The sequence below is a fragment of the Carex rostrata genome, chromosome 12 (genome assembly GCF_964058835.1).
Source record: "Carex rostrata chromosome 12, lpCarRost1.2, whole genome shotgun sequence".
NCBI classification, from domain to species: domain Eukaryota; kingdom Viridiplantae; phylum Streptophyta; class Magnoliopsida; order Poales; family Cyperaceae; genus Carex; species Carex rostrata.
In genome coordinates this window covers 614,687-639,904 of record NC_135929.1, presented here as the reverse complement: position 1 = coordinate 639,904, position 25,218 = coordinate 614,687, and the positions used below count along the sequence as shown (strand labels likewise).

Genomic DNA, 25,218 nt, shown 5'->3' with positions numbered 1-25,218 from the left:
ACCAACGTGATATTATAGTAGTAGAGGAAGTAGAGGATAGAGGATAGAGGATTTTATAAACGATTTGTTCGTTCGGGATCCAATGCTGTCATTAAAAAAGATTTTATTTTCCCCTACCTTTCCACTTGCTAGTTTTTCCATGTGCATGGTGTGCTTGGAAGAAGCTCATTTGTCAATGACATGCAGTTCCTCACTTCCTCACTTCCTCACTTCCTCTAATGATAAATTGATAACTATCAGTCATGCAATTCAATTGCAACCTACCGAAAGATATATATATTTTAACAGCAGATCATTAGCACCTAATTAATTGTTTGCAACATGTCACTTGTACATGCCGCTCAGGATTCCGGAGTCGGGTTGGCGCCATTTGTCTTGATCCGATCGATTCGTCCTGTTAACCTGTTTTGTGAATTCTGGGGCCCACATCCTGATCGAATAACACGCTGGTAATTTGCGAGTTTGCCACTAGGTCAGAGGCCAGTTAAATTAATTTTATATAAATTCTAGTACTTATCTGCAAATGTGCCGAAAATTTATAGCCTATAGGGGTGCCCACCATCTAGTATTCTAGTGGCACAAGCTGTGATAAATCATTAAATCGCATGTTTTTTATGCAGGGAAATTAGACCCATTTGTTGTAATAATTAATAAATCGCTTTCTATACTTCTCTTCAATCAGTTCTCTTCCTCATTCCAAGGTTGGAGACTTAGAGCATCTCGCTCTCTCTTTTGGTGTTTATATGAGCTAGCAATCAGTACACTCACTGTTCCAGCTTCAAGCTCAGGTAAAATCTCCTTTTCTTCAGTATTCTATTTCTAGTTTTGCTGGGTGTAATGCATTTAGAGTTTTTTGGTTAAAATGGAAATTATGTGGCCACCTTTTAATTTCAAGGTATATATATATATATATACCTTTTTTTAATATAAGAAATATAGCATTGGTGCGCTTTGCGATTTTATATTTGGAAAAATCTTGTCGCGAGGAGGTATGTTTGAAAGGGAATTTACTGCGCATGCACAATATGCTGCTAGCTTGAAATTTGATTAATTTCTTTTGTCTCTTTAAATGTTAAACTTCAAGCTTTGTTTTAACAATTCTCTCTTATTTCTATCCAAAATAACCAAATTTTGCTTCAAAAGCTTTTCTCCTAACTGCTCGTTTGCTCCCTCCACCTCCCTCCCTCCCTCTCTTATTTTTATTTTTTATTTTCTTGCAAGGATGTAATATAGAGATGTATACTTTTGTTTTTTCTCTTGGTTCCTATAAAAAAAATTGTACTCACTCATAGCAGATAAGAGTAAAGTGGGTTAAAATTTTAAATTAACATGGCTGAACTTTGCAAGTACTAGTCCTTCAAAGATAGATTACAAATTTACAACTGACCCTCAAACTTGACAGTTTTGAGGAATGACCACCCAAGCTCCATAATTTGTAACTAAACAAATTAAATTGGTTTTCATTAAATACGAGTGTTTTTTTTTTCTGGTTAACTGCTAAATCGGTGGATTCCAGCTTATGCTTTGTGATGTTTAATTTTTCCTCTTTTTTTTTCACCTTAATTTTCCTTTGAATTTAATGAGTTCATAGAGTTGGGTCTTTTAAGTTTTTTTAATATTGCTAGCTTTCTCTGTACAACTTAGTACACGTGTGCTATTGTGCTACCCTACTGTCTCTTTTGTCTAATATGCTGAGTGCTCTCAATTACAATTTACAAGCATGCGTTTGGTATTGGGTCTCTATCATTCATGTTAGTTATTATAGTGTGGACCCTGCTGTTGTCCTTCTAACTTTTGCTTATTTCTTAATTGTTTCTTTTTTTTTTCTTTCATAATTTCTTTTTCGTTTTTCTTTTACACAAATGTTTCTTTTGTGTTTTTTTGCATGCATGCCATTGGTTTATTTAGAATAAAGACTATGAATAGGAAGAAAAATGATATATAAATTTGAAGTTCTCAACAGAAGTTATTCTGTTGCATAAGTGACTCAAGGCCATCAAGTCACATTGTAACAACAACTTATCAGGACATACCAAATTATAACTAAACTATAACCAATGCCTGGTGCTCTTTCAAGACTGTCAATATCTTTACCAGCTCAGCACTAACTGCATTTGCGTTCCATTTAATCATCAGTTCTACTAAACCTTTATTTAATTGTAATTCTCAGTATATGGTCATTGTGCAATTAAGCTAACAGCTCTGGATCATTGGTTCTAATTGCTTTCCCTCCTTTTCAATTTAGTACAATTTGAGCACCTAAAATGGCGGATAGCAAGACTCAGGATGAAAAGAGCGTACAAATGGTTACAGATCATGAGACTTCAAGTGGAGTCTCAAGCAGTGGCCATTTGAGCACAGCGTCAGAGGAATCAAGCATGAGAGGAAAAAAGACTGCACGATTCAGTGAAGAAGAGGTGGTAGAGATTACACTGGATGTTAGGGATGACTCCATGGAAATACAGGTAATTTTGAGATTAAGAGCTTCAGATATTGACACATATTGAGGATCTGCATACAAAATTTGTTAAGGTTTCTGCACCAGCATGAACAGGAATGTAGTTACTGGCTACTTGTATATACAATCACTTTAACTGTTCTTTTCTATAATTTTTTTTTCATGGCTTTGATTAGTTTTGAATTGTATGAGTGAGGTAACTGGAGGGACCCCTTGTAAAATTGAAGTATTAATGACCAATTTGAGGTCAACTCAACACATACTACATTTAAATTGAGATCTTACAGCAAGATCATTGAAAAGATTACTTGAAAGGAAATAGACAACAAAAATGTTGGTCTGGTGGCTGGAGCAGATCATTAGACTTTATTGTGCATAATTGCTTTTTTACAATACTAACACAACTAATCAAGCCTGGCAGCACTATGTACTGGCTAAAGTGGTCATTCTTGCTCTCTCCTAGTATTGATAAGACTAATCATATAAATGTAGGACATAAGAGGTGTTGGAGATGATGGTATGGATCTCAATTCACAGTCGGTACGAGGAGGGAAACTGGCTTCCAAACTGAAGCGGGTTACTAACGGGTTACGCCTAGGGGCCAGCAAGCGTCAGACAGGAGGCCCACCAGCAAGACCGCAGCGTCGTCTTGACAGGAGCAAGAGTGCAGCAGCAGGAGCATTGAGAGGACTACAGATTGCTACAAAGTATGTCATTTACAGTTGGCCGGAGGTTGAGAAGCGGTTTGATGTTCTTGCAGTTGATGGAGTGCTTATCAGAAGTCGCTTTGGAAAATGCATTGGTAAGCATTATTTTTGTGAAACCAACCCACTGTAAGGTCTGATTTTAGCCATAGCATAGAAGTACCTGATAGTGGCTGATAAATATAAAGGCGGCAAATTATTGTGGTTGCCAGGTGGTTCTATCATGTTACATGTGCATTCAAAACACAAACATATTTGGGGCTTTCTGGGTGTTAGCCATTTAATTTGGTTGCACAAGTACTAGTTAGAAATGATTGGGTTTTATTAAATTTTTTGCTTCGGTTGAATTTCAGGTTTAAGTTAATTAGGTCTTGCTATTTTGATTCATTTGATACCCCATCATGACCTTTCACTCTTCTACGGACCAATAACCGGATTAAATTGTATTAGATTAATAATCTTCAATTTTTAGTTATATGAAGGATGGAAGTCAGAATTTATTTTGAATATGCATTTTACATTGTTTTATTTTGTTATGTGCTTGTAGGGATGGAAGGTTCAGATGAGTTTACATTACAGATGTTTGATGCATTGGCTAGAAGGAGAGGCATAACAAAACAGGTGCTAACCAAAGAGGAATTGAGAGAATTCTGGGAGCAATTGACCGACCAGGGATTTGATAGCCGTCTTCGAACTTTCTTTGACATGTAAATCACCAACTATAACATCTGTGGATTTTGAGTATTTGATCCTGAACCAGCCAAAATCATGTGATCTGTTCAGCTCTTTATCATGTATAAATCAGGTCAGATGCCGCAGTGGTATAACAGTGAAAACCATTAGTATTCACGAATGCATTGCTTTTTCATTGAGAGGGTTGGGCTTTAGGCAAAGAATAAAGTGCAAGACCAAGAAAGGCTGATCCTTCCAGCACTGAACCCAATTGAGATTTTTATAGCCTAATACTAAGATGAACATATCGGTATCATAAAGTGGTAATCATTGATTTGATTGAACTATTGCTATATTGTTTTGAATTAATTTATTCAGGATTGACAAGAATGCTGATGGCAGGATCACAGAAGAAGAGGTCAAAGAAGTAAGTCCGTAGTTGTAAAAGTATATTTAGTGAACACAGGGCATTTCAGTTGCAACTGATAAAAGTTTTATAAGACAAGTACTGGCCACCTAAACTGTGCAATAGCTCCAATTCATTTGCAAGCCCCCAATTCATGGCTATATTGCAACAAACCTCAATTTAACCAAATTTACATTATTTAGCTGGCAATTATGTAACGATCCTTTTGGTCACAATCTACTCATTTACTCCTAGTTTTGCAGTGCACACCATGAAAATTAAAAATAAACAAATAGATCTGAATAAATGGAATATTTTTATTGGTCAAAATGGTATCGTGCAAAACCAAAATGCTACTGATTACCCTATAGCGAGATCCTTGGATTGAATGAGAATAAGCAGCGCTAATTTGCTTTCAGATCATTACATTGAGTGCTTCAGCCAACAAGCTATCAAAAATCAAAGAGAGAGCTGAGGAATACACAGCTCTTATCATGGAGGAGCTAGATCCTGATGGTTTAGGCTATATTGAGGTATCAGATTTTTTTTACTTTTGATATTATTTTTTCAAGTACATGCTTGCCTCAATTTAAAAAAATATATATATATTTTAGCTTTTAAAAATACTTTAGCTCCACATACTTTTGGATTTTGTGATAGATTTCTGAACTAGATTTTTATGATATATGGTCCTGCATTTGTATAAACCAGCCAAAATCCAGGACTAATTGTTGAGATACCAAAACATTGAAAGTCATTTTAGAGTTTGTAATGTATATAAACAAACCTAAATATTATTCTTCTATTTAAATTTTCCTATCGTTAAATTAATTTATTGCTCATATCTGCTATGCCTTCTTACATACAATTTGACTTTTATACCTTGTTTGTCATATTTGATGATTTTATCTATATGATGTTTTACTTGGTGAAGTTTTCTATGGCTTTACTTTGGTGCTACTTGATATTTCATGATTTTTTTTTTAACCTTTTGAATGTACAGGTGGAGAATTTGGAGACATTGTTGCTGCAACCATCGGGCTCGGCTGAACCAACCAATACCCAGACCCAAAGCTCAAAACTGAGCCGACTTCTAAGCCAGAAGCTTGTACCAGAAAAAGACACAAGCCTATTTGGGCGCTTAAAAACCAGTGTCTCTTATTTCATAGAAGACAACTGGAAGCGCATGTGGGTCATGGCCTTGTGGATCTCTATATGTATAGGCCTTTTTTCATGGAAGTTTGTGCAGTACAGGCATCGTGCTGTTTTTCAGGTCATGGGGTATTGTGTCACCACGGCTAAAGGGGCAGCAGAGACTCTGAAATTTAACATGGCACTTATACTGCTACCAGTGTGTAGAAATACTGTGACTTGGATTCGATCAAAGACCAAGCTTGGAGTGGTCGTGCCATTTAATGACAACATTAACTTTCATAAGGTAAGTTTGGTAAAAAAGGTTTCACCAAGGTTAAAATCAAAATTCAAGTCAACTAATGTCAGATTCTAGATTCTTCCCAGGTTAAATTTGTTTGAATCTCAATATCCACATTTAATGTTGACTTTGTCTTGCAATAGGTAATCGCTGCAGGTGTGGGTGTCGGTGTGCTTCTGCATGTGGGCGCCCACCTGACATGTGACTTTCCCAGATTACTCCATGCCAACGATTCTGCATACGAGCCAATGAAACAGTTCTTTGGACAGAGACGGCCACCAAACTACTGGTGGTTTGTGGAGGGAACTGAAGGATGGACCGGCATTGTCATGTTGATTATTATGATACTCGCATATACTCTGGCACAGCCCTGGTTCCGTCGGAACAGGTTAAGCCCGAAGAACCCGCTGAGGAAGTGCACTGGTTTTAATGCTTTTTGGTTCACACATCACTTATTTATCGTCGTCTATGCATTGCTCGTGGTGCATGGATACTGCCTTTACTTGACCCACAAGTGGTACAAGAAAACAGTAAGTTTGTTTTGCTGAGAGAAAAAAAGACATTGGGTTTTAATTTCCATTGGGCAACCTGTGCTGGTCATGGCTGGTTAGCAGTGCACAATATTATGATTATAACATCAGTGTTATTAGTGAAATTGTACAGAAAGAAAGGAAGAAAGAAAGATCAAACATGGAATTATTAAGATGTTTGCTTGACATGGTTATTATCATTGCTTCTAATTAGCTTTTTTTGTTACCTAATTTGTTTCAAATTGGTCTCAGACATGGATGTACCTTGCTGTTCCGGTTCTACTGTATGCTTGTGAGCGCATTATACGAGCTTTTAGGAGCCATGACGCTGTTAAAATTCAAAGGGTATGCTCATTCTTAACTTCTGTATGATTCTTTGGTTTTTCTTCTTGTTTAGATTAAAGTAAAATTGCCTTTTTAACATCCACAATCTAAGTGTGCTGAGCACAAAGAATAGATATTTTCTATATTAGGCCCAAAGTTAAGCCCATGTACTGATCAACTAACAATCAGTATCTACAGTAAGCCTAAATTGTGTTTGTCTACTTTTTTGAAAGTTAAATGCTCACTTCCACAATGATCCCCAATATTATACCTCAATTTTAAGCACAGAATGGACAAAAAAAGTGAGAAAGAAAAAGAGAAAAATGAAACTTAAAGCTGGTCAAATCAGTGCCTTTTTATTGATGACTCATTGGATTCACAGGTGGCTGTATACCCAGGAAATGTGCTGGCACTTTTCATGTCAAAACCACATGGTTTCAGATACCGGAGTGGCCAATACATCTTCGTGAACTGCAAGGCTGTCTCACCTTATGAATGGTGATTGTTGTACTTGTTGTCATCAGTTAAAGTATTCTCAGTCCACTTATACGTTCAATTGATATACGTCATTCCAAAATATTGGTTATCTTGCCTAATCTTGATTGATTCTGAATTTACAAGAAAGTTTCCACTAGAGGTACAGGCAGGATTCTAAACCAACTTTGTAATTAGCTGAACATACCATTATGCCAAAACAATAAATTATTTTTGGCGTTATCTGTAAATATCTCACTGAACATTGGATGTTAGTTGTGAGAATGACAAATTAATGTGGGGCGTTACTTGCAGCCATTATAAATTTCAACTAAAATTCGTGAAAACCTCTTTGTTATTATATGTTTTAATAAGTGTCAACTGGTATTAAGTTGGTATTGTGTGTCCTGTTTTCAGGCATCCTTTCTCTATTACCTCAGCTCCAGGAGATGATTATCTTAGTGTACATATTCGCACAAGAGGAGACTGGACCTCACGCCTTCGAACTGTCTTTTCTGAGGTAATTACATGATTCACACATTAACCCATTTTTATTTTGGTCCTTGGAAGTTGTTTCCTTGAAAGACTTCACAATTTTAGTAGTGACAACTTTGGCTGTGTTGTGTGTTCCTTCATTGCTTATTTGATACTTGGTTTAGTTTGGTTTTCTATTTACTTTCGGGTCAAATAGGGCCATAATAAAATATAGGCCACTTCTTTCTGGAAATGTATAAGAGTATTGCAGGTATATAGCAGACTCAAAGATGAGAGCACCAGAATTTGAAAGAGGTGGAAATAATATTTTTATAATTAGGCTCAAAGAACACACTAAATTAGGGTTTTAAAATGAAACAGGCATGCAAGCCTCCCAGCAATAATGAGAGTGGGTTGCTACGAGCAGACTTTACCAAAGGAGAGAACAGCAGGTGCATATCTTCTTTATCTATCTCACTGGCACAGTACCAGTTGGGTGTGTGCATGTGCTGTATGCCATATGCAGAACCAAATTCAATAAAAAGAAGTTCATTATCATGATTAGCTTTAGACTTTAGTTTCGTTGCAGCTGTATATTATCATTGCTCTGCATATAATCTTAATCTAATTTTATGGCTAAATTTTTTTGTAATCATAGGTTCCCTAAACTATTGATAGATGGTCCATATGGTGCACCAGCGCAAGATTATCGTGAGTATGACGTATTACTTCTAATCGGACTTGGAATTGGTGCCACACCACTGATAAGCATAGTCAAGGATGTGCTAAACCATACTCAAAATGGCGGTGAAGGGTCTGGCAGTGCCAGTGGGTCCCATGCTCACGGAAAACCTTTCATGACAAAGAGAGCCTATTTCTATTGGGTCACAAGAGAAGAGGGTTCTTTTGATTGGTTCAGGGGAATAATGAATGAGGTGGCTGAAAAAGATAGGTACCAGTTTTTATTTTTTATTTATTATTTATATATTCATTATTGTTTTCTTGAGAATTGCAGCAGACTCAAGGACCTGAACAGTGATGTTCAACCAGAAGATTTAACTCTAAATTTATAAAATGGGACAAAATTTTTAATGAAGCCAATGTCAAAAATTAAAGTGTACTTGAGGCATTTTCAGTCCGGCTCGTACGTGCTGAAATCTGACATTGTGCATGCTGCTTAATGATTTTGCATTTGTATTTAATAACAGTGAGGGGGTGATAGAATTGCACAACCACTGCTCAAGTGTCTACCAGGAAGGGGATGCACGGTCAGCTCTGATAGTGATGCTTCAAGAGCTCCATCATGCTAAGAAAGGGGTTGACATTGTCTCTGGGACACATGTGAAAACCCACTTTGCCCGACCCAACTGGCGCAACGTCTTCAAGCACGTAGCAGTAAAGCACCCCGATGCACGCGTTGGTGAGTCTCTCTCTCTCTCTCTACCCACTCCTGTCCCTTCTAGTTCTCTTGATCATGTCAGGGCTATATCCTGAAAACTTTCTAGTATTTCCTTAATTTTACTGTGTAAAAGGTCAAACTTAAATGTGACCTACTTTAAATTATAAAAATCCTTTCTCAATGATGTCTCTATTACTAAAGGTACTGTATTTCTCTGAAAATTGTGTGAAAAGATACTCAAATTTATATATGTCTTGACAGTTTGTAATTAAACCCAGACGGTTTGATACTTTAATGACCTTAGCTATTTTAGAAGTAGAAGGGTACTGTGCTGGTCAAACACAGTACTGGTATGGTGCCTGAATCTAGTATATTGGTTTTGGCTTTGGTTCATAAAGTATACAGGCAGCATATTGTAGGCAACCAGACGTTCAATTTTGCAATACGCGCTACTTAAGCCTGACTCAAACAACTATTTACAATTTTGCATCAATTAAGCAGCAATTGATCATTAAGTTTGAAATTTGTTGACCTATGGTAAAATCACATGGCTTGGGTTCACTACCTATCTATTATTCATTCATTCTCTACGAATACATTTCCTTCTTACTTTTTGTTTGTCGTAATCATGAAGTTGTTTCATTTCAGGGGTATTCTATTGTGGGGAGCCAATTTTGGTGAAGGAATTGAAGCAATGGTCCAAGGATTTCACTCACAAAACAAGCACAAGATTTGAATTCCACAAGGAAAATTTCTGATTCGTTGTCCTCTTAAGAAAAAAGGTTGCTGTACAAAAAAATCAGAATGTTTTTATGTTTGCTTGTATTATGCTTCGATTTTGTTGATCTGTAGAAGCCTTTTTAGTACAAGTAATGGGCCCTTTATCTCTGAGTTGTAACATAGTAGAATACGAATGCAAAAATGTACAATTATGGTGAGGTTCTTACAATTACAGGTATTTGCCATTTAGTAACACTTAGCATTATGTCAGCTAATTATAGTTGATTTTAACGAAGTATGATGCCAGTGGTGCGAGCTGGGTTGATGAAATAAGAACCGCGTAGCCAACCAAAAGAACCACCGTACTACTGCTAATTATATATATGTTCAAGTGATCTTGGGTAGGGGTGTCAATGGGTACGATACGGGGAGGGTGGAACCATTTTCATACCCATACCCACTAAGAATTGACCTTACCCATATCCTACCCATACCCGTTAAGAATTTTTCTTACCCTACCCTACCCATACCCGTTATGATTAATGGGTAACGAAACGGTAGTGGGCGAATAACGAAAATACCAATATAATGGTTCGGACAGCATATGATCAATTTTGTCATTTGTTACATTCTTTCTTCTAACATTTCATTCCATCTCATTCAATTATTAAATATATATATTCATAGTATAACCTTGAGAAAGCTGACATGTAATGCAAAATTCAGACGCTAACACCTGAGCTAACATTAATGGATTACTTATTTAGACCAAACAGTACATTATTGTCAGAAAATAAGGTGAGGATATATTTTATTTGAAACATGGAATATTTTCATTTGTAGAATTGAGAAAAATGCAATAACGATGAATAAGAAAAAAAACAAAGAAATGAATTCGTTGATATATATGTCTCTAGCATTGATACAGGCATACAACAATATGAAAAGAAGAAAAATAAATAAATTGGATATAATATTGATATATTTATATATAATATATTTCATATAATTACCCATTACCCAACGGGTACGAAATAACATTTACCCGTACCCATACCCGTTTATCTAACAAAAAAAAAATATTTACCCATACCCATACCCAATAAACTAACGAAAAAAAAACCTTACCCATACCCGTCTTATCGAATACGATACGGGTAGGGTAAACGGGTGTCATTGACACCCCTAATCTTGGGTTTCGGTCGGTTTTTTCTTTTTCGTTTAGGATCACATTTAGGATCAGCTTAATTTTCAATTTTGGATTTGTCACCTCTTACAGGAACAGAACTATCGCTTTTTGTAGTATATTGGGCAAGTCTCCATTATTAAATAAAATATGAACAATTATTATTATTAATTTGATTAAATAATTGTTAATAATAAATTTTCTCATAAGAATATTGTTGTATATCTGCATTTTTATATTAAGAATGTAGATGTCTTAATCCGCCAACGGTTATGATTAAAAGATGAAATTTTAGATTAAATATCAGCCATTTAATCAAATAATTAATAATTTTCTAATTCTATGCATCTTTTTGATGTTTTTTACGTGTAGAAGTCCAAATTTAGTTAGGCACGTATTCATCACATGCAAATTGTGTTATCTTCTGATTAGTTCTAATTTCTTTCTATTATCTTCATTTTTTTTATTATTTAAAGAATGCTATTTGTCATTTAATATGTCATTTTGTATGGGATTTTGTATAAACTTTTTTGTTCTCTTATAATATGTTCCGTTGCAACACACATGCACGATACTAGTTTATCATTATGTATCATGAGAATTAAGATTGGTTACCCTTCTCCTATTCTATTCAAGTGTTATGACAATTCTTTTAATAATCTCTAAGATATTACAATCCAAGTATATAATTCTCTTATAAAAAATGTAATTGATTATATTTAGTTTTTCTGTATTGTCTTTAGTTTTTCCGATGATCAAAATTAATTTTAATTTTTTAAAACTAAAATTTGATATATTGGAGCAAATCTCTTAACATACGAGGAATGCACAGAAGAAATGAAACCAATTTTTTTTTTTATTAACAATTATCTCTGTTTGCAATAAACTTTAGAATTCCTTTGGATTGTTTAAAATCTGAACTTTTCATACACAAAGTCAAGTGCTAAAATATACAATTTAAATTAAGATGCATGAGCTTGGATATTGGGGATGGTTGAAAGAGCTTGGTTTATAATAATGAAAAGATGAAGAGAAAGGAGAACATATTGGGGATGGTTGAAAGAACTTTTCATACTCAAACTCTCTGAGTCGATCTTAACTTTCAAAACACTTTTTTTCTGTGAGCTTGAGTTCTCCATTGTTGATTGAGCTTAAAACTTCAATATCTCTCAAACAACTTCAAACTCACTTCACTAATCTTGAGTTAGATTAGGTTAAAGTGAGATCTTGAGTGTTCTTCTTGAGGATCTAATCTTTGAGACTTCGTTCTCACTTTGAGTTGGCCGTGTGACTTCCCGTTGGTTGTAAGGGCTCACCAGTTCACAAGTTGTAAACCTTTCATATTTGGTAATAGAAAGACACACCTAGAAGAGATTGCGACGCCCTGGAGACGTATGCTTTTGTTTTGCCGAACTCCGTTATCATCTCGCGTGTCAAATTTATCTAAACTCATTTATTTACTTTTAATCACAATTATTTTTCAATCTTAAGCGATTAGCGGTGCATTTAGTATAACAGTTACAAGTTATTACAGTTTTCACCAAGAATAACTTATAGACACGCTAGATAATTTAACTTAAAATAAAAATTATAAAAATATCCTATTCATCCCCTCTAAGTTCCTTTGGGACTGACAACGTGACGTGATATAATATAACGTGACTGATCACAATGTGACAAATTTCATGAAAATCATTGAAACCAAGAAAAAAAAAAGAAGAGGGGGGATTTCATGTATACCCCTCTAAAATTCATAATATCATATTTACTCTTCTAAATTTTGAAAACTCATGAATTTACCCATTTAGTGTCTTATCCATTAAACTCATTTTAGTGTCTTATCCATTCTAAAATTCATAATATCATATATTAGTGTTTGGGAATTTACAGGAGAACATATTTGTTATTTCTATGAGGATCCATTGGTAAATAAAGATTTTTTGCAAGACTCCCAACAAAATCTTGCCAGAATAAATTTGCGTATCTTCACACCTCTCAAATCCATGTACTACACTGCCACTCTTTACTCCTCTCTCTCGGACCCCCCCCCCTGCTTCTCTCTCTTTTGTATTTGATCACTAGCCGAAAGTACATTCTTATATTCTATAGCACTGTCCTCTCTCTCTCTCCTCCTTGTTGATTTTGCCTCTGCTCCCCTCTCTCTATTTCTCTCTCATGGCATCTCTTGAAGGAGGACCGGAACCACTCAAGTACCAGGTTCTCTCTTCTTCTCTCAAGGCTCTGTTACCTAACAGTCTCTTTGTTGTTTTTGATTGGGTCACTGGATTATTTATAAAATTGTTTTGTTTTATTGTTCTTAGACAACGGCTTTGAAGGTGTCAATTCACTGTGAAGGTTGCAAGAGGAAGGTGAAGAAGGTGCTTCAAAGCATAGAAGGTAGCATAATAGTATATAACAGGAACTTAAAATTTAATTCTTCCGATTGAATTTTTTTTTTTTTTTCTGTTGGAAAGAGAAGGTTCCCTAAATTTGCTGAAACTTTTACCTGAAACCCCAATATATATATATTTTTTAATATATTTAAAAAATCCACACTGTTAGGCTTTTTTATTCTTTAATAACAGAGACAAAAGTTCTACGTATTAAGCGCATATGAAGCCTTTCATATGCTAGTTCTTCTCCCCTTTTACGTCCTTCATTTGAGCATCAATTGCTGTGTCATCAAGCCTAACTGATCATAAGTTTCAGGTTATGGTTCTGATTTAGAAATGTAACAAGTATAGGTAGTTGACTGTAAAAATTGAAGTCTAAAGTGTTGATCATCACTATCTTTGATTTATTTATATGAAACCAAAATTTTGCCTACAGGTTAATTGAATGTTGAAAGTTATTATTAGAAATTAAAAGATGCTTATGGCATATTTGTCATGAGCTTACCCAACTAAATAGTTTAGTTTAATCGGTAGTGCATCCATACTTTGCAACCATATCTTCTTATCACAAGCAAATTAACCAATAGGTGTCTTTTGTTCCTTTGCCATTTGGACCTCTTGCAAATAAAGTAAAGGTACAAATGCTATCTCCCTCTATTTGGCATCTTAAAAAAGCATTCAATTCCCCTATTTGTAATTTCTGGTAGTTGGTTGGAACAATAGATGTGCATTATAAAGTATTATAAATCATTTTTGTGTTGTCAACTCTTGTTAATTGTCCTTTTCTAAAAAAAAAAAAAACCCTTGTTAATTGTAGGTTTTGTAGCCTATGTTGTTCAACTTGTAATTTTGGTTCTCTAGTTTATTTAGTATAATCCTGAAAATTATGTAATCTGTAATTAAATATCTAATTAATCCTGAAAATTTTGGTTCTCTTGTTAACTTCCCATTCAAATATCTAATTAATCTTTGAACTTTTCTTCTATAGGCGTCTATCATACCGCGATAGACATCCAGCAACAAAAGGTTATTGTGATTGGCAATGTAGATCCTAACAGCCTTGTAAGAAAGCTCAATAAAACTGGAAAACATGCAGAGCTTTGGCCTGAGCCCATTTTTCAAAATCCACCAAGTGGCGGCAGCGGTGGCAGTGGAGGCGGAGGCCGCAAGAAGAGCAAGAATAAGAAGAAAACCAACATCAGCAGTAACTCCACTGAGCCTCAGAACCCAAATGATAACTCCGAACAGCACCAAAATAGTTCGTCTGACGAAGCATCGTCCCCTGAGGATCATTCTGGGAAACCCGATCAAGATAGAGAGAATGAGATGGAAAAACCCAAAGGCGGTGCTGTTACTATTATCCATAATCCCACTTTTAATCAGAATCCACCACCACAGATCGTCCAAGTTGGTGGTGGTGGCGGTGGAAAGAAAAAGAAGAAGAAGAAGAAGAAAAACAATAGCAACAACAACAATAACGGTGATATTAACAAGGGTGGCAACATTGGCGGCGGTGAAGGCAAGGAAATGACAGCTCAAGAGATGCCTGTTAGTGCCATTGTGAGTCATGGTTTCATCGGTGGAGGTGTCGGAGGACACATGGACGCAATTGGTTACCCTGTTGGTGCATCGGCCCCACACATACCCTCCTATGTTGTAAGTTATAGTGAGGTACAACCAAGTGGTAGTTCATTTCATCATCCAACTGAAATGGGCCCACCTGCAGGGACTGCATACAGCGGAGGCTGCTTCTATCCATCGGTTGTGGTGACAACGGTGCCGGCAGGTGGTGGGTCTTATTATATGTTTAGTGAAGAGAATGCCAATGCTTGTATTGTTATGTAAGACATGTATTTAGTGTATGCCAGAATGGCACAACTAATATATATATCTTAGTAATTAAGCATTTGATTGCAGTATTGATATCAAGAGTATATATATCACTGAGACTTAAAATAGCTTGTAAAGAAACAAAATGGAACCCTCGGCAGTAACTAGTACTGTGCTTAAACTGCAATTTAATTAATTAGATATACATCCATTTCCACCAAATTAATTAATTAGAAGTTCCCTTTCTTTTTGGAGCATGCACAAAATTAAGAAGTTTATTCTGTTGATCTTTTTCTTATATGAGTAGAATTAGGGTGTTCTTAAGCTCACCAAGGTGTTTGGTGAACCTATTAGATTAACTTCAAATAATAAATCCAAACTGTTAAAATCGATTTACTTCACGAGTAATGAATTTACATGTAAAGTTTTTATTTAAAATCAAGTGGTCGAAAAGTGTTAAAAAAAATGAATGCACTACAATTAATTTATAAACCTTCTAATTTTGACCGCTTGAATTTATACTAAAATAATTCAAAAACTTAAAATCTTTGCATATAAATTCATCACTTGTGAAGTAGATGGGATCTCAATGGCTTAAATTTGTTGTTTGAAACCGATATATTATATTTTGGAGTTAAACTCACCAAATACCTTGATGAACTTAAGAACACCCTAGGTTATTATGGCGGGAAGATGGACAGTTTAATTTTCTTATTGGAAGCTATGTGGGAGTTTTCTTAGAATTTTCCATTTAAATAGTTTGGTTTGTACATATTTTGGTATAAATTAATATTGCTGAGAATAAATGTCGGAGATGGTTCCGTGAGGCGTCAGGAATCATCTTTTGGAAGTTCAATATTAATTAATTGTACCACCTTCTGAATTTAAATTGCACGGTTCAATCAGATTAAAAATAATGTTCTAGAAATTTAAAATATATTCTGAACTGCTTCATTTTAATTTTAATTAGAGAGTTCCCTAAAATTATGACCCGTTAGTCATCTAACTTGAAGGTAGCACTGCATGTATTGTATCAGGGCTCAGGGGCAGACTCCTTAAACTAGCAATTTCCAATTTCGAACTACATATATATTTTTTCTTTTCATTAATGCTCTCGAATGCAAAACTCGGGATTCAAATAATTTTTGTTTCCATTTATTGGGAATAATGCCAATCTTGCAGGATGCGCTTTATCAGGATTATTCTGCGTTTGGATCATCCAAGAATTAATAGAGCTAATTTTGGGTTTCATTATTCTCAATTCTTGTTGATCCAAACATAAATTAGCAAATTGGGTTAGCTCAAGAATAGCTCTATTCTACTAACCCATAGAAATGGTGGGTTAGCAAGAATAGAGCTTGTGGGGTTAGTAATATTAATAAACTATTTAATTCTTCTCAATTAGAGTTAGTTTAAATATTAAATTAGTATTAAATAAAACATCTGATTACTATTAAATATAATATTATATAATATTAGTATTAAATAAATATAAAATTAAATTAGATTAATATTAAATAAAATGTTAGATTAAATGTAATATAATATTAGTTTAAATGTTAAATATAATATAATATTAATTTAAATATTAGATTAATATTAAATATAATATTATGTTAAATATAATATTAATTTAAATATGTAATGTAATATAATATTAGTTTAAATATTAGATTAATATTAAATGTATTATAATATTATTTTAAATATTAGATTAATATTAAATAAAATATAAAATAACATTACTTTAAATATTAATATAATATCTTATTAATTTAAATATTAAATGTAATATAGTATTACTTTAAACTTTAGTTTAGTATTAAATAAAATATTAGATTAAATATAATATAATATTAATTTAAATATTAAATGTAATATAATATTAGTTCAATATTAGATTAGTATTAAATAAAATATTAAATTAGCATTAAATAAATGTAATATCAGATTTAATTAGATTAGTATTAAATAAAATATTTGATTAGTATTAAAAAAATATTAGTTTAAATGTAATATAATATTAGTCTAAATATTAAATGAAATAAAATATTAGTTTAGATATTAAATCTAATATAATATTAGTTTAAATATTAGATTAGGTTAATTACTATTTTATTTATTCTCTTCATAGCTATTTCAAACATACAATCCAAACGATATTTCTACTAATCGGAATAGTTCAAAGTTAGTGCTATTTTCAAACTATTCAGGTTAGCACTCCGAGAGTTCGGTGTCGACTTATTTTTTTTTAATATGAAAATACGGTCTTCTAAAATTTAAAGAAAAAAAAAAAATCATATTTTGAGAATCTGATCATTTTTTTTTTCAGAACAGGTTGAATTTTCAAAATCTAATCTTTTCCGTTAAAATTTTTTTATTATTCAATATCCAATTTTATAATTCTTTTCCAACAAAAACAAGATCCGTTTAGTCGTTTTTAGAGAAGAGAACACCGTGCATGTGGTTTTGCCTTGGGAATTGTCTTATTTAAGATTTAACGGTCAATTTGTCTCCGAATATATTTGACGCTTGCAAAGTTCCATAGATATCCTATCAAAAATCAAAATTCTTTCCTTCTGATTTTTATTATGGGTGATATTATTGACAGGTCGTTAGCATTCAATATCAATTTATATGTCATAATATAGCTAATAGTGATATTTGTTATTGTTTATACTTATCAAATATATTTTATATTAAGATTTGACTTTAATGGCAATAGGTAAAAGTAAAACAGAGCAAGGTATATAAATACAAGAAAAACAATACAAATTTTAGGAATAAAAGTAGGGGTATGAACTATATTTTAGATCAAGATATTTGATAGGTCATATATATGTTGTATCTTGTGAACCAACCTTATGATCAAAATGGAGCCTCCATTATTCAAACGAGAAACATATAACTAAAGAATTCCTATCTCGCTGGAGAACGAATTTATTTGGAGAGGAAATCACGTACGAAACTTCAATAAAAAATGTGACGGTATATATTTTGACTATAAACGAATAGATTAGAAATGTATGTGAGATTAAATTCTCAATTGAGTGGCAGTTTAGATAATGAATATGAATATTTGAGAATTTTTAGTTCTTAATGTCACCAAATTAAAATTTTCAAACTATTAGTGTCAACAAATGACTGTTTAAATAAGCCTAATTAATTGTCACTAATTTAGTCAAGGCATGTATTTAATATGCTATACTCATCCAAAACAAAACAAAACAAAACAAAAAAGCATCCGCTCAACATAAAAAAGGAAAAAGAAGCATCCACTTTATAACAAGGTCAATTGGATTTTTATTCCCTCATAACTTCATCTCCTCATACTTTAAAAAAAAAAAAAAAAAAAAAAGTTGTCTCCTCTATACGCATACAAATTAAGGCAGAGATGGTGTAAAGTCTTGTCTCTTTCTAAATATACCCATTTGTTTTTTCTCCATCAATGAAGGTCCCATGTACGATCGATCATTCGAGACTAAAGTAAGTAGCCGGGTATCAAAGTATAGATTCTATAGAATATGAATATTTATAATTTATTGTCGTTTTTTTCTTACGAAAGCAATTCATATATAGTTTACAACTACACTTACACTGCTATGTGCTATCACCACACCCTTGTTTTCTTCTTGTATTTTTTTTTCTTTTTTCTTTTTTTAAGTAGCCAAATGACCTACTTGACCAAAGACCAATAAATTAAAAATTAAAGAGAGAGAAAAAAAATGAAGGACCAGTTACAATTTTGAAAAGAAAAATGTTTAAACTTTTAAAGTAGAAATGTAGCCACATATTTGTTGTGAAACTAAAATTTTTAAGGTACTTTGAAATTAGTTTGAGACTTTCTGTAGCATGATTTGCATTGCTTAATAAGTTAAAAGGCATTGAATATATATATATATATACACACACTAGCATCGTACCCGTGCGTTGCAACGGAAACATATTATTTTATTATAAAATATTATAAAATGAAGAAGATCAAGCGTTTCATTATTTGCGTGACCTTTTTGAAAATCAACCGTTCAAATACGTGCTGCACAAATCTCAAAGCAATAATAATACTGATACGATACGGATACAGCGATACGTCAATTTTCAAAAATGAAGGATACAATACGGCTATTAATATATATATATATTTTTTTTATTATTTTATATATGATATTTATATAATTATAATTTAAATCAAATTTGTAGAGAAAAATAGTTAAATACTATATTTATCTATAAGATAACACATGTGAACTCTAGTGTAATGGTAAGAATTTTGGCACCAACAGAATCCAACTGGATTCGAATCCCGCCTTCAGCAGAAAAAAAGGGTGTGCGGTGCACAGGCTCGGTCCGCAAGCGCCGTGCATTGTTCAGAAGCGCGATCCACGGGTGCGGCGCACGTTCTACGGGTGATCAGAAAAAAAGGGTGTGCGGTGCACAGGCTCGGTCCGCAAGCGCCGTGCATTGTTTAGAAGCGCGGTCCACGGGTGCGGCGCACGGTCTACGGGCGCTCGGATCATATGCGGCGCGACCAATGCATGCTTAAGTATTGAAGTGCATAATTTGGAAAATTCATTTATGTGCGATCTGGAAATTCAACGGCTGAGCATCTTTCCGAAAAAAAAATCAGTAAATCAGGACCTTTGTAGGATCTAGACATTAAGCTCCTTAATAAGAATGAGAGATATTTTTTTGTATTATTGGTGCTTATGTTCGAGGGCTTTGGTATTTTATACTTGGTATCCATTTGTGTTTATACTTGACTTGGATGGTTATTTTTTTTTTAGCACTATATTGCTTTTGAATAAGTTTAAAACCAATACACTAATTATAAACTCTCGCACAATACAAAATTATTGGGTTCATATTTGAGGTACTAGAGGATCACTAAATTAGGAGATTTCATTTGAAGTACTGCATGTTAACATTCCTCCTTAATTTTTGAAAGTTGAAATTTGGCATATCATCTCTCTCAGAAATGAGGACACAGGCTAATTTTCATTATTTCGTAGTGAAAATGGCGGTACGAACCATGTTCCCTTTTTAGTTATTTCAAAGGAGATTCCAAGATTCTAAATAGCGTTTATCGCGTTATAGCGGGAAGCTTACAAAAAAAGCTATAGCGAATAGTGAAAGCTATGCTACATAGCGTTTTCTTATTTTTATAAAAATTATATCATATATTTGTACTAAATATCAACATTATCTAAGTCTCATAGAACAATAAATAATATCAAATTGATTAAAAAATTATAATATTCATATTGAACCAATACAAAGTCAAAATTGCAACTCAAAATATCCATAGTAATGCTAATATCATAAATTATCAATCTTTTTTTATTCAAAATATATTCAGCATCATGACATAATCTATTTTTTTTCTATTTAAATTTCAAAACAACCTAGACATCATGGCATAATTAACTATTTTAATATATTCAAAATATTCAAACTGTTGTATAGTAAGTATTATTTTTGTTACTTCAAGAAATATCTTAATATATTCAATCTAAGCCTTTATTTAAAACCCATATAAATTGAAAAAAAAAACAGCTCATGTTGCATAGCGCGTTGTAGCTTCCTTATTTTGATTTCGTTTAATGGATCTCTAATTAAATATTTAATAGTTTAATATAAAGCTTAGTACGTCAATTGCAAAAAAAAATTACAGTTAAAATCCAATTTGAGTATTTATTTAAAGCTCATATAAATTGAAAAAAAAAACAGCAAATGTTGCATAACGGGCTCTATTTGCACTACACACTATGCACTATAGCGGACCACTATTACCGCTATAGCGCGCTATTTAGAACACTTGGAGATTCTGATACTTCTTTCTTTTTTAATTGTATAAATATCTTTCAAAAGAATATTACAAACAAGTGCTCCAGTACAGTATCTTTTTATCATATTCAATTGTTGAATATTGGATTTCAAAAATACATATGCATTCAATATAAACCGAAAAATGCATGTGTATTTAAATAATTCCTTATATGAAGTGCGCATCAGAAGCTTATTGTACAACAAATCTAATAACTGTGTTCTGTTGTTTTTATAAAAGGAGGAGGATTCAAATGCTTTTATTTTTTATGTTTTCATCATACTTTTTTATTTTTATACTTTTATTTTTGAAAATTTATAAATTTACAAATTAGATGTCAAACTAAACTGTTAGATATGATCATACTATTTTCTTGATGTGAATATAAAAGATTATGATATTATAATTTGGTTGTTATCAAGAGCTTACAAAAGCATACTAATATGGATAATTTTTGGATGTTGATTTTTCAACTTATTGATTCATTTAAAAAAAAATCAAAATGATAATTTTTTATATGTAGAGAAAATAATATAGATCACATCTAATAATTTTATTTTAACATTTAAGTTTTAAATATTTTGCAATTAGAAAATTACTTTAATTAAAAATTAAAAAGTAATGACATGAGATGAAGATAAAAAAAGGAAGCATTTAAATCCTCCTTTTCTTACATAACCTGAAATAATTTTAAAATGTTACAAATTGTGTTAATAAAGTATAACACCTATTTTTTTTTTTTTTTGCACATATTTAAGTCCATTTATTTTACTGAAATTGAGAGATAGCAAGTCCGTACTGAAGCACAGGCACATCCGGCAACCGCACAAGCCATAGTAAAATAAAGGGGAAATTTAAAGCACACGTAGCCGATTTTTTTATTTATATCCAAAATATAAATTTAAAAAACTAACCAACTAGCTAATGAAATTGCAAAACTACCCAAACCGGTTAACCATTAACCGGACTCAAATCAAATTTCCGGTTATTGGTTTCCCGGACCCATTGAAATAGTCCGGTTAACCATTAACCGGAAATTTGATTTGAGTCCGGTTAATAGTTAACCGGATTTGTGCATTTTTTTTTTGTATTAAAATATTAGAAATATTGAATATATTTCTTTGAAAATAAATGAAATACAATATAATTTGATTTATTAGAAAGACTACAACTAATAACCCGGATCAATATTTTTCAGGCCGGATTTTTCGCGGCTGTAAGAAAAATTAATATATTTTTTTATGTGTTATTGGAAAAAAATAAAAATGTTTAGATTCTGAGTTATTGATCCCGGTTCAAAAATCACTTCTATGTAATCCCGGTGCCTATTATAATTATAGGGAATCTATTTTGAGACTGGTTCCATGTTTAAAAAAACAGTCCGAATCTACTCATTGCATCTCAGGTATTGCACTGGATGTGAATTCTCTTCTCCTCTCCCCCAACACAGAGATATTTCTCAACTTTTCAAAAAAAAAAAAAAAAATACATTGACTCAAAAAAGTGTGCATTTTAATTGAAGATACGTTCATTTGGCGAAAATGAATGTGCATTTTGAGAATATTCAAATAAAATGTACTCGGATACATATATATTTTTTAAAGTAAGGATAGGAGTCATATTTCCATTTTATTAACCGCGATTGGTTGGTTATATGTTCTTCTGAGTTTTGAGAAATTATGTGATGGATGTACAAATGTAATAACTAAAAAAAAGGAAAGAAATAAATAAGTATTATGTTATTTAAGCTGCTTTGAATTGCAATAACTAAGTGTTCATTTAGTTTAAATTAAAGATTCATTCTAATATAACTGCCTTTTCATTTAGTGTTCATTTTAGTTAAAAAGAAATGTGTATTGTTTTTAGCAAGATATAGTGCGGAAGGTACTTGAGAGATTAATTATTTTCTGTATCTCCTCACAAAATTGATTTATTAAAAACGACTCCCCAAACATTGTTTAATGAGTGAGCACCTTTGAATATTATGCTCATTTTCCTTTCCCTTGATTTATAAAATATAGTTTTCATTCGCACCATTTCTAATTTAGTTTATACTCACTTAATTCGGGAGGTTTCATAAGCGGACAAGATATTATTTTTCTTGTGAATTTTCTTGTTATATAATGTAACTGTGTGGACTCCAACGTTGTTTTTGCTGTTTCCAACAGTGTTGTAAAAAACAGGTTTAACGGCCGATTAAACAGCCGTTTAATCGTTAACGGTGATCAAATTGTTACGAATACACTTAACGGAGGTCGTTTATTTTCATTTAATCGGCTGTTTATTTCTGTTTAATTGGCCATTTATTCTCGTTTATTTCCGTTTATTTCAGTGAATATTTATTTTCACATTGTTTTTTTTTTGTGTGTAATAGTGTATGATAATAAGTTTTATAAATCATGTATTGTAGTTTTATTTGTAATTGAATATACATCCAATATTTTTTATATTTGTTTTTTATTCTTACTTACTTTTAAATTGATTAATTATTCTATTATTTATATACCATATATTTTTCTTACTTACTGATGTAATTTTTTCAATTAGTATGATATGTTTATATTGAAATTAAGTCCGACATTTTATTTTTAATCTTTTTCTAATTTATTTTAATAAAAATAATCAAATTTTTGAAAAAAAATTAAAAATACTGAAGTCGCAGGAAAATCCTGCGACTTGAGATTTTTTTTTAAAAAAATTTCTGTGACTTGGGATTTTTTTTTGCACTATATCTCTTTGAATTTTGAAAAAAAATAATAATTATTATTATCGTGTTAAGGACATATTTATGTACACTTTACGTGTGTTGAGAGAGCGCTCTGACGGAAAAATGCGGTCTTAGGAGAGAGCATATCTAAGTGAGAGAGTAAAGGAACGAGCCAGAGGAGCTAAGAGACAAAGTGAGAGATAGCGAGGTGAGAGAGCGACAGATAGAGGCGAGAGAACGAAAGAGAAGATGGGATTCGATGGGCCACTCGGCTTGGCTTGAGTTCGACCCTATTTGAGTGATAAAATATGAACCGAGTCGAGTTTGAGCCTTATTTAGTTTAGGTTCTGATTCAATATAATTTATTGAGTTGTCCAACTCATCAGCTCATAAGCCAGCTCAGCTCATTAGTAGACTTAAAACTAAGGCATAAAAAAATCAAAATCTATGGTTCCTTTGTCTTCTCCGTTCGATGAGAGAAGATTTGACAGAACCATTCGTCCAAAATTTCCATACGTTTTCCAGATGTTTTTATTCTACATATTTCTCCATCTTTATCTCGGTCGTTTTTCTGATTTTCTCACACACACACACACACATATCCTCTCCAGTGATACTTTCACACACATACTATTGTTTTGTTGATGTTTTTCTAAATTAAAGCTACACAGTGTTTATTGTCATTTATTTTATTTTATTTTTTCAAATTGTTACTATAAAAATTATGTTATAGCAGCGGACAATGATAATTTTAATAATGAATTATAAAAAAAAAAAATAACGCAACAATTTTACAGTCATGTTATAACAATTATTAAATTAGTTGATATACGAGGAAATATACATTAAATATCTCTGTACTATAGACATTATTATTTTGGTTAAAAAGGCCCAAGCCTAGTTTCATTTAGCAAAACGAAACATAGTTTACGGTCTATAGACATTATTATATATTAATAACATAAAAAGGAGGGTTCAAATGCCTCAATTTTTAAAAACTTTAATAACTCAAAATTTAAATCTAAAATTCAAAATAAAACTGTAGGATATGAACTACATCATTTTATCTATGCATGTGTAAAAAATTATGGCATTTCAACTTTGTTTTGGTTGTCGTCTTGAGCTTGTAAAAATGCATACTAATATGAATAATTTCTAGACGTTGAATTTTCAACTTATTCATATAAAAGCAAAATCAAAATGTGATAATTTTTTTATGAACACATAGAGAAAATAACATAGATCACATCTAACAGTTTTATTTTGACGTTTAAATTTTAAACTTTGAATTATTTAAATTTTTAAATGTATAATAAAAACACAAAAAATAAAGGTATTTGAACCCTTCTGTAACATAAATGGTCTTAGGATGTTAACATTTTAAAAAGTAATTTTAACTTTTATATATTGTGAAAATTGTTAAGGCCTCGTTTGTGTTTCGCATTGGATAAGGTGAGCTAGTAGGCTGTCCTGTTTGGCAGCTTGCGGAATTAAAATTGTCTGGTAGTCATTTCATTTCTGGAAATTAGAAAAATAAAATAGAAACATTGATATGACCTAATTCAACCGATTTTTTTATTAATAGAAAAAATAAAAATAAAATATCGATAATGAGGTACAGTGAAATTTTGAAAAATAAAAAGAAAATTATGATTTACAATGTCCAAGATACTGTAATGAGATGT

General features: G+C 32.4%; 2 protein-coding genes across 2 annotated transcripts; both read left to right on the top strand.

The window, feature by feature from the left end:
* The first annotated feature begins 620 nt into the window (after window positions 1-620).
* Window positions 621-9,843, top strand: LOC144563667 (respiratory burst oxidase homolog protein B-like). The gene is made up of 15 exons (XM_078313142.1): window positions 621-788; window positions 2,246-2,465; window positions 2,951-3,260; window positions 3,710-3,869; window positions 4,213-4,261; window positions 4,660-4,773; window positions 5,244-5,678; window positions 5,816-6,202; window positions 6,455-6,547; window positions 6,909-7,024; window positions 7,418-7,520; window positions 7,856-7,926; window positions 8,133-8,426; window positions 8,683-8,894; window positions 9,522-9,843. Exons 2-15 carry the CDS (start codon window positions 2,265-2,267, stop codon window positions 9,629-9,631), a joined length of 2,655 nt encoding a protein of 884 aa, XP_078169268.1. The 5' UTR covers window positions 621-788; window positions 2,246-2,264; the 3' UTR covers window positions 9,632-9,843.
* A 2,962-nt stretch (window positions 9,844-12,805) lies between these two features.
* Window positions 12,806-15,095, top strand: LOC144563691 (uncharacterized). The gene is made up of 3 exons (XM_078313177.1): window positions 12,806-12,996; window positions 13,101-13,176; window positions 14,161-15,095. The coding sequence occupies exons 1-3, from the start codon at window positions 12,955-12,957 to the stop codon at window positions 15,015-15,017; spliced, it is 975 nt and encodes a 324-aa protein (XP_078169303.1). The 5' UTR covers window positions 12,806-12,954; the 3' UTR covers window positions 15,018-15,095.
* Window positions 15,096-25,218: the final 10,123 nt, after the last annotated feature.